General features: G+C 43.2%; 1 protein-coding gene across 1 annotated transcript; it reads left to right on the top strand.

Annotated features, from left to right (window-relative positions):
- Positions 1-396: 396 nt before the first annotated feature.
- On the top strand, positions 397-2,066 carry LOC117504835 (gastrula zinc finger protein XlCGF57.1-like). The gene is made up of 2 exons (XM_034164382.1): positions 397-882; positions 997-2,066. Exons 1-2 carry the CDS (start codon positions 480-482, stop codon positions 2,049-2,051), a joined length of 1,458 nt encoding a protein of 485 aa, XP_034020273.1. The 5' UTR covers positions 397-479; the 3' UTR covers positions 2,052-2,066.
- Positions 2,067-13,275: the final 11,209 nt, after the last annotated feature.

Genomic DNA, 13,275 nt, shown 5'->3' on the forward strand with positions numbered 1-13,275 from the left:
GAAGTGATACAATACCGCAGTGAGAGCCAACCACCTTCACAAGGGAAAGTGAAGGTGGTTCAAATCCACAGTGATTTGGAACTTGGGGGCCTTATATTAACAAAGCCTAGACAACATACAGTACATGCTTGAAACAGCAGATAACAAGACTGACACTGTCTTTATGTGCAGGTTATCATATGCCTGAGAGGTATTTTTATATTTGAATTAATGTGTGTTGCGAGGGCAAGGTGCTGTATTGTCTATCATGGTTTGAATAGATAAGGTTTTGGGTTAGAGGACAGATGACCCCAATAACTGGAGCTGGTGAGTTGAACAGTGTTTGGACTATCGAATGGTGACATTCATCACTCTTCAGATTTATCTTTCATATAGATGAATGTTGTGCTAAATTTGGTCAATTTAATTCATTCTTCACAGACATTAAGCAGGTGCTGCTGACTGAAGAAGAAATTCTCCCTGAACAGCAGGAGTGGAATATGGGCGCTGACCAGGAGGACATTAAAGAGGAACAAGAGGAACTCTGGATCAGTCAGCAGGGACAGCAGCTTCACCAGCTGGAGGAGGCTGACATCACTAAGCTCCTTTTCACTGCTGTCACTGTCAAGAGTGAAAATGAGGATGAACAACTGGAGTCATCACAGGTTCCTCAAAGCCAAAGTGATGAGGGCACAGAGGCTGAGCCTGTAGCCAGCAGCTCAGCAGTACAGAGAACACTCACAGCAGAAGCTGGTGGAGAAGACTATTGGGGACCACAACCAGCCAGCAATTCTGGTCCATACAGTCGTTTACACCCAGATAGCAGTGACAAAAGTTCAGACAGTTCTGAAACTGAGACTGACAACCACTGTGAATGGAAACAAACTACAGACCTTTATTCAGGTTTTAAATATCAGGAGAATAGCAATGGTTCTGTTAGTAATGGAACATGGAACAGTTCTGAAACTGACACTGACAACAGCTGTAAATGGAAACAGACTACAGAACTTAATTCAGGTTTTAAATGTCAGAAAAATAGCAATGGTTCTGTTAGTAATAGAATGTGGAACATCACTAAGAAACAGTTTAATTTCTCTCAGTATAGCCAAGCAAGTGAACACATGAGCTGTTCAGAGCAAGACACAGGCATGCAAGCAAGTGAAAAACCATTTTTCTGTTTGGAATGTGATAAAAGATTTGGACAAAAGAGCAGTTTGATTCGACACATGAAAATTCATACAGGAGAGAAACCATTTGGCTGTTCGGAGTGCAGTAAAAGATTTGGGCTCAAGAGCCATCTGGTCAGACACATAAGATTTCATACAAGAGAGAAACCATTTGAATGTTCTGAGTGTAGTAAAAGATTTGGACAGAAGGGTGATCTGCAGACACACATGACAATGCATACAGGAGAAAAACCATTTACTTGTTTTGATTGTGCTAAAAGATTTGGACAAAAGAGCAGTCTGATTCGACATGCGAGAATTCATACAGGAGAGAAACCATTTGTCTGTTCTGATTGTGGTAAAAGATTTGGGCTCAAGAGCCATCTGGTGAGACACATGAAATTTCATACCAGAGAGAAACCGTTTGCCTGTTCTGAGTGTGATAAAAGATTTTTACTGAAGGGTGATCTGAACACACACGTTAGAATGCATACAGGTCAGAAACCATTTACCTGTTCTGAGTGTGATAAAAGATTTGGACAAAAGGGCAGTCTGATTAGACACATGAGAATTCATACAGGAGAGAAACCATTTACCTGTTCTGAATGTGATAAAAAATGTCGAGATGAGAGCAATCTGATTGCGCATATGAGAGTTCATACTGGTCAGAAACCATTTACCTGTACTGAGTGTGATAAAAGATTTGGGCAAAAGAGCAGTCTGATAAGACACATAAGAATTCACACAGGAGAGAAACCGTTTGCCTGTTCTGAATGTGATAAAAGATGTCGTGACGAGAGCAATCTGATGAGACACATGAGAGTTCACACACGGCAGAAACCATTTGGTTCTGATTTGGTTGTAGATTTTTGTAGCTCAAACACAGGAGTCGGGAATGACACATGAGACTTGGTGTCTCTGGTTTTTATTTTATTTTTAATTTGTAAGTTGCAGATGTTCATCACATAAAAAACAAAACAACATACTCTTTTTAGATACCCCAAGAGGAAGGCCATTTATGGATATTTAAGACAATATTAAGACAAAACAATCCTTTACATATGTCTGCATAATTATATAGCATTCCTCTGCTCTGTAGTTTGCACCAAGACTAAACAAATGACTGAGTAATTAAATGTGGAATGAATGGATCAGTATATGAAAAAATCCCTGCGTCAGAGTGGCCTTTTATTGTGGCCAGCCTAAGGCACACCTGTGCAATAATTATGTTGTCTAATCAGCAACTTGACACGCCAAACCCGTGAGGTGGAATGGATTATCTCTGCAAATGAGACGTGCTCACTAACACAGATTTAGACTTTAGATTTTTGAACAGTATTTGAGAGAAATATTTTTTTCTGTATGTAAAAAATGTTTTAGATCTTTGAGTTTAGCTCATGAAAAATGGGAGCAAGAACAAAAGTGTTGTATTTATATTTTTGTTGAGTGTAGTTAATGACTTTTTGTGGAAACAAGACTTGAGCTTGAGTCTCATAATGTTTTTAAAGAATGCTACGTTATCAGGCTCTCCTCAGTTAGTTATTGCTAATCTTGCAGCTTCAGGTTTTTATGGATGTAATTATTTGACTCATTTCCCTTGCAGGAGAAATGTAGTTCTTCCTCTGCCACTTTTTAAAAAAACTTTTTATAGAGCTTTCACAGAATCTAATATTCTACCTGACAAAATCAGAGAATTAACCTACATCTTTGGAGTCTACCTGCTAACATTTTTTGGTTAGATTAGATTGTAATTTGTGTAATGGTGGTGCTGTTTGGTTTTATTTATATGAATTGATTTGCATTGATGTATATTGTGTGAGACTTTCTTTGGAATAACACACAGAGCCCCAATGATGCTTGCCTAGTGTCCTGGTCAACTTATCATCATATTTATTAAAAGATCATATCTAGACAGTGTTCCAGACATCTCTGTGTCTCACATTCAAAAAGCCCTGATTGTTCTGAACATTTTGATATGCACCACAATGTGCTTTATACTAAAAGAAAATACATTTAAAGGGGTGTTACTTTAGGTATGGTAAAATCAAGAAAATATGGACCCCAGAATGACTGGTAACTGCTTAGACAGAAGCTAATGGGGACCCTAATAAACAAATCAAGAAAAACTGATGTAACCCGCCTAACGAGGGGTTAAATAATTATTTTTATTCATTTCTGATCACTATTTCTTTTCACCTTATGTTTATAAGGACTGTACATTTTATTTTGAAAAACCTGAACTTGATTTTGGTGAAGTAGTATGCTATAATATTCAAAGTACCTTAACATCGCTAATTCACGGACTGAGCACTGCTTCTGTTTCTTCCATGAGGGTTGAAAAACGAGAGAAAACGGTATGAAAACTTGCTTGTTTTGCACTAACACTAAGAAATTTTTTAGTCAATGATATAAACTAATTAAAATTCCATTTGAGTTTAGAGAACTGTTGAAGAAGCACTTTTATTTGTCCTGGCTTCTGTTGAAAACCACCTTGATAAGCTAGTTTTCTTATGTTCATATAAGTGTGTATGTGGAAATACCACAAGGTGACCATGCTAGCTGCATTTAAAGGTGTACTGCACATTTTATGTTTGTTTTTGAAGAATCGAATGTACTAAAAAGTATTTAATTGATGGTTGAGTCAAAAATTCATATTGATTTGTCCTGTATTACAAAAAATGGCATTTGTTGTGAAAACTGGTGTATATTAAGTAGAAAAAAAAATGTGGCAGGTCGATGCAAGCGCGATGGATGTCAAGTAAGAAATGAGCGTGACAGCAGTTTGTTTTCAGCGGCTTGCTGGTTACTATGCGTGTTGCTATGTGCGCGCACATCAGGGACCCGGATGTCCGACCGTACCTATGCCATTTGGCATGACCAAATCGGCAGGCCTTTGCAAATGAACAGCAGTAAAGATGACTATATCAACAATGGTTGTGAGTGCGCGTACGGTTTATTTTCAGCGGCGACCCAAAATGGCGGCCGTAACTACGCAGAAGTGACGTAGGCCCGACCATACATATATGATGAAATGCTTAGTCACTTTGACTGAAGGTTAAAGCCATACCTACTCAGTAGAAAGGTAAAATGTCTAATTTCAGGTTAAGATGGGTAAATGTAGCAAAGTTGTAATCTGTTAGTTTTGTTAATTAAAAACAATGCATTTTATTTATCTCATTAAAGTCTAAAATCCTATGTTAAACATACAAGTGTGCCCTTTATGACAAAATGGATTCATTGGTAAAATATCAATCAATCAATTTTTTTATATAGCGCCAAATCACAACAAACAGTTGCCCCAAGGCGCTTTATATTGTAAGGCAAGGCCATACAATAATTATGTAAAACCCCAACGGTCAAAACGACCCCCTGTGAGCAAGCACTTGGCTACAGTGGGAAGGAAAAACTCCCTTTTAACAGGAAGAAACCTCCAGCAGAACCAGGCTCAGGGAGGGGCAGTCCTCTGCTGGGACTGTTTGGGGCTAAAATATGGTCATAATTGCACTTCATTGTAATTGCAATTGGTTAAAATTGTGTATTTTGACATTATGAAACATTTATCGTGAAAATAACTGATTATCTACCTGTTAACTGTAGAATTTTGTTTTCTTAAGAGAAAACATCAATTTTAATGTTGTACAACACTTTCAATCAATCTAATTGGATAATGTTGCATTAAAACCTGAACTATTTTCAATTTAATTTTATTTTCATTTGTCTAGCGCCAAATCACAACAAAGTTGCTTCATGGTGCTTTACACAAGTAAGGTCTAACCTTACCAACCCCCAGAGCAAGCACAGGCGACAGTGGTGAAGAAAAATTCCCACTGAGGAAGAAACCTCAAGCAGACCATACTTAAAGCAGTGACCCTCTGCTTGGGCCATGCTACCAACACAATTTACAAAACAGTTCACACAGTTTAGACCTGTATTGTAAATACAGGTCAGGTCTAATTCGAAGCATGGAAAAAGTCAAGCTCCAGTCCTTGTGACCAACGAGACTGACCAGTTGATGGTGAGCCTCCAGTGATGTGTGGGCAGGAGAGGCTGTGCCTCACCTGCCATTATGGAAAGAAAAAAAATGTAAAATAAATTTTGTTATATTTATCCAGTGATTTGTACTATAAAGTTATTTTCCTTTTAACTTCACCAGTTTTAGATGTTTTTGTTTTTTTTTATTATTCAAAATTGCTGAATTTTCACATTTGCAGTTCACATACTGAGCAGAGCCATGTGGTGGGGCAGCAGCCAGCTGTGCCCCATTCATGGGTTTAAGATTCAAAATGGTGTCCAAAATGGCCACCATAGACTTTTATCATTGACTGTGATATTTAAGTTGTTTATATGTTGGTGGTTAAAGGTGTTTTAGTGAACACCTTTAACACTATTTGGATGCCATCTTGGATAACTGGCTTGAGGCCAGTTTTTATCTTTGGGAATGTCCTGATTGTGTTTTGGGGTCATCTAAGCAACCTAAAAAGGTTGGTTTGGCTTAGTCCTGCGGGGTGTGGGGGGGTGCAAAGGTAGTGGTCGTAGCTCCCCCAGTAATATAGAGCTGGAACAGGACTGATCAAGGATGACTTTCTTCCATGGCAGTTATCTCCACTGAGACAGAGACTCTTTTAAAACTGACGGAAGATAAGGAAGAAACAAGTCATTGAAAGAAGAAGAAGGAGCGGCACATGGACTTCATTTATAAGTAAAGGTAAGACCATGATAACGTTTTGGTTTTTCATTAAATGTGCTTTTTGTGTGCTACAGTTTGTATATGTAAAGAATGTTGACACGAGATTTTAAACATAACCCATTAAGTGCTGCCAATCAAATGGTGAATAAGCTACTCTGTGGTGTTCATATGTTTGTAAATCTGATTGTGATGAAGTCAGTGCCTCATCAGTCATCAACCTCACCGCACGTCACTGGATATGATGGTTCACACCTACAGTATTACATTATCGATTCAGTGTAACCTGGTTGGATGTGTGTGTTGTGACATCCCATTGGCTCTAATGTGTGGCAGTGGCCAGCAGGGGTCACTGTGTATATGTGGTTGGTGACCCTCACTCACCAACAGCTCAGATGGATTATGTTGTCACAAGGCCAGAGCCCCGGTCGTGGCCTTGTGCTTAGGGTGTCTACCCCCCATGCCAGGGACTGCGACTTCGCGTACCGAGGGAGGTGAATGGCTGGGGTTCATACGAGACTATTGCGTCTTTTACAACCATATTCCTTATTTTCCCGATCCCTTCATGGTGTGATGAAACACACATCATGATTGTAAATTCCAATTATCCTGCTCCTATGCTGATGGGGACGTGATGTACATGTGACCACCTATGTGGTGCAACAGAGCATGCCTTCTTTGTATGTGGAAGAGTCCAACATGTGTACACCGGCGCACCAATGGCTGGTCCCCAGTTCTGTGTGATGACCCAGCTGCATACATTTCGAGTTAGTTTGGGTAATATAGTTCTATGGAACACATATTCTAAACATATGTGTCACATGTGCAACTCCTCCCCATGTTGGCCTGCACGATGGCACTTTCGTGTCTCTCGGGGGGACTCAGAATAGAATAGAATGTCTTTATTGTCATTGTGCATGTGAGCACAATGAAAGGATGCATATACACATAATAAATAAACCCTAAAATGACACTAAAAATACTACAATAAAACTATGACTAAAAACATAAATTCATCCTCACACAGTGCGGCAGTGGCATGAAAAAATTATTATACAGCGGTATTTAGTGCACAAATGGCTCTTGCATAAAAACTGTTTTTCAGTCTGTCTGTTTTTGTTTTCATTGACCTGTACCATCTGCCTGATGGCAGCAGTTCAAGCAGATGATGTCCAGGATGGGAGGGGTCCCTGACTGTGCCATTTGCCTTCCTGAGGCAACGACAAATTTACAGTTCCTCTAGTGAAGGCAGGGGACAGTCGGTGATCTTCTGGGCAGTGGTGACAACCCTCTGGAGAGCTTTCTTGTCTGCGACCGTGCAGCGGGAAAACCACACACAGATAATAAGTCAGAATGCGCTCTACGGAGCAGCGATAGAAGGCCAACAGCAGTCTCTGTGGAAGATGGTTGTTCCTGAGAACCCTCAGGAAATAGAATCTCTGCTGTGCCTTCTTGATGGTAGCCATGGTGTTGATGCTCCAAGTCAGGTCATCCCTCTATAGGTGGCCTCATCTCCTCCAGAAATGAGTCTGGAGTGGATGAGGTGTCTCCCTCGGGGGGACTCACGTGAAGACCCTTGGTAGCGCTTTCGTGTACCTTGGGGGAGACTCACGCAAGACCCTCAGAGGTGTCTCGTGTCCCTCGGGGGTACTCGTGAGACCCTCGGTAGGGTTTTTGTGTACCTCGGGAGGGGGGGGGGGCACACGTGACACTCAGAGGTGTCTCATGTCCCTCGTGGGGGGGGTCACAGGACATGTTCGGTGGCCTTTCTGTGTGGCACTCAAGCTCCCACTTGCCACAAACTGGCCTGTCACAGATGTGAGCCGTCCGTGCCCCAACCAAGCCATTCGGCTGTGGTCAGGAGGCCAGCCGTGTTGTCATTGTGGGGTGTGATTTCGCATGGGTGACAGTGAGCCTGCGGCATGCCAGCTCCTCATTCGCACTTCAACTTTCCGCCACCTGGACTGCAGCTTGAAAGTTGTGTCCTCTGCTCTATATTTGTGCTGACCGCGCGAACGGCCCTGCATTTTCTAAGTGCCCCGCGAATGGTGTTGGATGTTCATGGGGAGCATCTGGACTCGCCTCTGGCTCCATCGTGCCATTTGGCCAGGGTTCAACATGGCCGATCATTTCGTGGAGCCCCCATTTATCCAACCTGCGTACGACATGCCATACGAATGTTGCGACCACGATCAGATGGCAGTGCGACCTCATCTTCGAATGTGTTTCCGACACGAGCGACACGCGAATGTAGAGTGTATGCACTGTGGCCGAACGGTTGTGCCGACTGCTGTACGAGGCGTTTGATTGCGGCACCGATGTTTCACGAGTGCCATTCAAATCCTCTTGTGCGCCATTCAGCCTCATTCGTGTTATGTGTGAAGGGGCCATAAATGTGGTTCCTCTTTTTATCACAACATTCAATCATCAGAAATATGTTTTAATCCTTATCTTATATAACATTCAGTATTCGTAACACAAGAAAAACACAGGTAAACAGTTTTTCCAGCTTTATTTACAGTCGGGCCTCAAAACATCTGTGTATTTTCAACGAAAAAACTTTTTCTAAAACATTACAAAAACAGAAAAAACCCAATCCTTGATATAAAATTACAAGAAATTGTAATTCTATAGACTTTTTAGCGACAATCCATTAAATTGCTGTTGTGTGTTGGGGGGGTGTGGCTGGATATTTTGGTGTTCTTTTCTTTTCTTTGCTCTCCAGGTGGTATGAAAACTGATTTGTCTGTGGAAAAGGTGCTGACCGAAGAGTCCTTCACCCTCATCAACATCATGTGCAGCACCTGTGGATGGTGCTCACATGCAACCTTAAAGACTTTCAGCTGAAGCAGATAATTAGATGGCGTTCTGCATTTAAGCCATGTGTGATTCGGGCAGAATTGGAACTCGACCTTGTGATGTTCGTTTGTGAGACGCTGAGGACCGCGCCTGGGTTTGACACATCGAGCCTGTGAAGCAGGAGGGGTGAGGGACACATGCTGTCAGCACACATCAGAGGTGATTGATTGATTGACTACTTGTTGATAGTAACTTGGTATTTTGTTACGCAGTAGATTTGAATTGTGATGAGAATTGTGCAGCTTGCTTCTCACTGCTGTGGCGTGCGGACAAGTGATCCTCCACCTGTTGTGAGAAGCTGCTCATTTGCATAAAGCTTAAAATACAGACCTGAATGTGTTGCTGATGGTGTGTGCCTTTTGAAGGATATTAGTTGTAACTGCTGTCTTACCTCACCTCTTCTATCCTTCGCAGAGAGTCGGTTTGTCGTGTCCACCTGGGGGGTGTTTGGTGGTAACAGTGAGTCCAGAAGCGCCGGGCTTCGATCCTTTTGGGCGCTGGAGAGCGTGCCAGCCTTCACTCCACCAGAATGACGTTGGTTTAGTTTCTACACTTTGTTTAGCACCAGAGGGTGACACAATAAATTGTTTTTGTTATTGGAACCGCTTTCTGGTTATTTTAGCGCTGGGTTCCGTCAGACGCAGGTTCGCTCCTCAACCCGCGTCGACACATAACAGTAGTTCCCGGCCAACAGTAGTTCCCGGCCATTCCATAATGGACCCAGTGGCAGAGGTGGTTCCTTTTGCCGAAAAAGTTCAAGAACACTTGGAGAAAATATGGGAGCAATTACAGCATCTCGCAAACCAAATTAAACAAACAGACGCCCATGTTACGGAGCTTGCAGCGCAAGCCGTTCCGCTTCCTGCTGCTCCAGCTGCGGCACCATCGATACCGGTGCAGATAACTCCGTCACCCAGAGATTCGGCGTCCGAACTGATTATTTGTCATCCGGAGCCTTATGCGGGAGACGTTGAAGCCTGTGCTTCGTTTTTGATGCAATGTTCTCTGGTTTTTGCTCAGCGACCGGCTTCCTTCTCTTCTGATGGGAGCCGTGTTTCATATGTGACAAATTTGCTCCAAGGTGACGCCTTAGCTTGGGTCACAGCGTTGTGGAGTAACAACTCGCCATTGTTAGGATCCTTTAAGGATTTCTCCCGGGAGTTCCGACTGGTTTTTGACCATCCGGTGAAAACGAATACCGTTGCCCAACGGTTGCTGAATCTCAGGCAGGGGAGGCGGAGTGCGGTGGAGTATTCCGTGGACTTCCGGATTTTTTCTGCTCAGTCAGGTTGGAATGCCGCAGCTTTACGAGGAGTGTTTGTAGATGGGTTAAATGAGTCATTAAAAGACGAGCTGGCAGTCCGTGACGAGCCAAACGATTTAGATGAGCTAATATCGTTGGTGATTCGTCTAGATGATCGGATGAAGGAGCGTGGACGCGAGAGAGGGCGGCCATCAGAGCAGGTTTTTTCATCTCGGGGCTTTCCCCGACACAGATCTGGGCCGCCTCTTCTTCGCCCCACTGAGGCTCCTCCGACGGGACCTCTGGCTTGTCCGAGCCCATGCAGCTCGGACAAGCAGAGACCACTGTATTGCCCCGACATATAAGTGTCAAGAAAAATAATGGTGATGTATCTCCGGGTGTTCTGGGACAGGCAAAATAACACACACACACAAAAAAAAAAAACTTGTATGGGTTAATGTTTTGTTTTCTTTGAATAGGGGTTATAATTTGTTTGGGGAGTCAGAGGCGTATCTGGTGGAGTGAATGTTAGGCGGTTAGAAGCCCGTCTGGGCTCACTTGATCGTCATTTTTTATGTGTTTTTCGGTATTTTCTGTTTGGGTTTTTGGGTCGTTTTGTTTTGTTGTTTTTTATTTCCCTACATCCCTAACCCCAACCTCACTTGCCCCAAGACCGTTCATCTTGTGGGTTGTGGGGTGGTGCAGGTTGGTCACGCTGAGCGTTCTCAGAAGACCTCTGCACCTAGGGGGGGGTGTTAGGGGCGTTTTTCTTGGTTTGGTTAGGGCCCGGTTCCACTCCAGCCTCGGTGAGCCTTTGTACCGTTTGTCATTGGTGTTGCCGGGGTGTGGTGCAGCGGGAACATACCTCAGTCGGAGGGGTGGGCCGATCTGTTGCCGTTTGCCATTTCGGTAGTTCCACCCCTCCCGAGAGGCTGGGGTATGGTCGAGTTGGGGCACTGGACGTATTTCCGGTTTTCCACTGCGCCTTGGGGTTGGGGCTGGGTTAGTTTTTCCTGTTCCCTTCCCCGGCTTAATGTTTTGAGCCGTTCGCCGAAATTGAGCCGCCGAGGGGCTCTGGGAGGGACCTGGGGTCTTTCGGGGTGCCGGGGAAGGTAACAGGGTTTACGGTTGTTTTATTTGCCCCGGGGTTGTTTTAGGTAGTCCTCCGGGGGTTGGACTTTGATTTTGTTTTGTTTCCTTCCGGGTTCCACCTCCAGGGTTGATGGGACGGTCCTCTGGGGGGGAATTGGCTTGTGGGGCCGACTAGCCAAGTATGGCCGGGTCTGGGGTTCCGGGGTTGTGGGGAGGGTACCTCCTGGAGTTTGATGGTACGATCCTCTGGGGGGCGCCGTTTGCTCCATGTACACCTGGGGGGTGTTTGGTGGTAACAGTGAGTCCAGAAGCGCCGGGCTTCGATCCTTTTGGGCGCTGGAGAGCGTGCCAGCCTTCACTCCACCAGAATGACGTTGGTTTAGTTTCTACACTTTGTTTAGCACCAGAGGATGACACAATAAATTGTTTTTGTTATTGGAACCGCTTTCTGGTTATTTTAGCGCTGGGTTCTGTCAGACGCAGGTTCGCTCCTCAACCCGCGTCGACACATAACAATTACCATTTGTTCACTTCATGTATTTTCTTATGTGACTAATGGAAACACATTTAAAAAAAAAAATTAAAAACAGATTATTACTTTTGCACACAGAGTGAAGGTCCACTTTTGAAGACATTTTTTCATACTACTACTAATAATAATATATTAAACAACTAAAATGTTTAATCAGTATTACTCTGTGCCTACATTTTACCACAGTTCTGCATTGGAATTGATGAGCCACATAAAAATATTTTATTTAATTTCACTTTTCTGTATAAAGTGGGATGTGAAGAGCTATCTTTTTTTAAGGCTATATCTAAGCTGGGTCTGTGTGGGGTTCCAGCTTTAAAATCAGGTCAGTTTGGATGAGTAAAACTATAAATGTCAAAATGATTATGGCTCTTGGGGTTAGTGGTCTCATCAAACATATCGGTTGTGATGTCAATTTGGGATAAATGCAAATAAAAGGTGAAAATGTGCAAAAGAAAATACTAAAATAACACATTAAGCAGTATAACTAGTATAAAAAACAAGTATTAAAAGTTACACACAAACACCACACACTAGAATTTACAAATGCATTTATCCATCCATCCAGTACTAAGCTCATAAATGTATCGATATCGTGATACGTATCGTGTGTCGGATGTCCAATGTTATCATATTGAGGTTTAGGAAACAATATAGAGCCCTAGATGTTACAAACATTATTAAATAATGTAATTTTAAATCAAAACAAATTTTAAAATAAATATTGAATGTTTTTGTTTTGTTTTTTGAGCACATAATGGCCCTTTGTGGTTACATATTCCACAAGGCATCACATTACTTTAGATGACAGAACAAATTTAAAAACAGAAATTTCAGGGTTTTGATTTTTAATTTTTGACGACATACGGCATACATCGGAAATATAGAAACAAACTACCTTCCTCTGGAGTTTATTGGAGTCTTGCTAACCGCTGTTTACCTTCCACTGGATACTAATGCTAGCGCGGCCCTCGGACCTTTACAAAGCAACATAGGCTACAGCTGAACTGACATCCGCACGCGATGTACAATATTACGGGTGATTTTAATCATGTGGAATTAAAATCAGTGTTCCCCAAACCTCATCAACATGTCAAATGTGCCACAAGAGGAGTGAGGACACTGGACACACAGTGGAGAAAGGCATTCGGGTCGACCCCAATCAGAAACCCTGGATCACCAGGGAGGTAAAGCAGCTGCTGGAGTAGAGAAACTCCACCTTCAAAGCTGGTGATACGGCGCTCTACAGCACAACCCATGCCTACCTGAAGAGAGGCATCAGGAAAGTCAATGAGGATTTCAGGAAGAGGATCTACATCCATCTGGACAGCAACAACAGTAGGCAGGGATGGACGGCGGTCCAGTACCTCACCAACTACAAACCCGAAATCAGAACTGCTGAAGGTGACGCCACATTGGCAGAAGAGTTAAATCAGTTCTTTGCCCGCTTTGAGACTGTGACATCAGGAGCAGCCACGTCACCACCAGTGACAGGGAGCAACCCACTCAAAGCAACGGGCCCTGACGGTGTCTCTGGATGGGTGCAGAAAGACTGTGCAGACCAGCTTCCTGAGATTTTCACCAAAATATTCAACCGGTCCATGAAACAGTCTGCTGTCCCACCATGCCTGAAGACCTCCACCATTGTCCCCCTACTCAAGAAATTTCCCATAACCACCCTCAATGACTACAGGCCTGTTGCACTCACACCGGTGGTGAT

This window comes from Thalassophryne amazonica, chromosome 23 (assembly GCF_902500255.1).
Source record: "Thalassophryne amazonica chromosome 23, fThaAma1.1, whole genome shotgun sequence".
Classification (NCBI taxonomy): domain Eukaryota; kingdom Metazoa; phylum Chordata; class Actinopteri; order Batrachoidiformes; family Batrachoididae; genus Thalassophryne; species Thalassophryne amazonica.

Excerpts from the sequence above, each read along its gene's own strand:
- LOC117504835 (XM_034164382.1), top strand. The coding sequence starts at position 480 with ATGGGCGCTGACCAGGAGGACATTAAAGAGGAACAAGAGGAACTCTGG. Across the intron at positions 883-996 it reads AACTACAGACCTTTATTCAG|GTTTTAAATGTCAGAAAAAT; the intron begins GTTTTAAATATC and ends AACTTAATTCAG.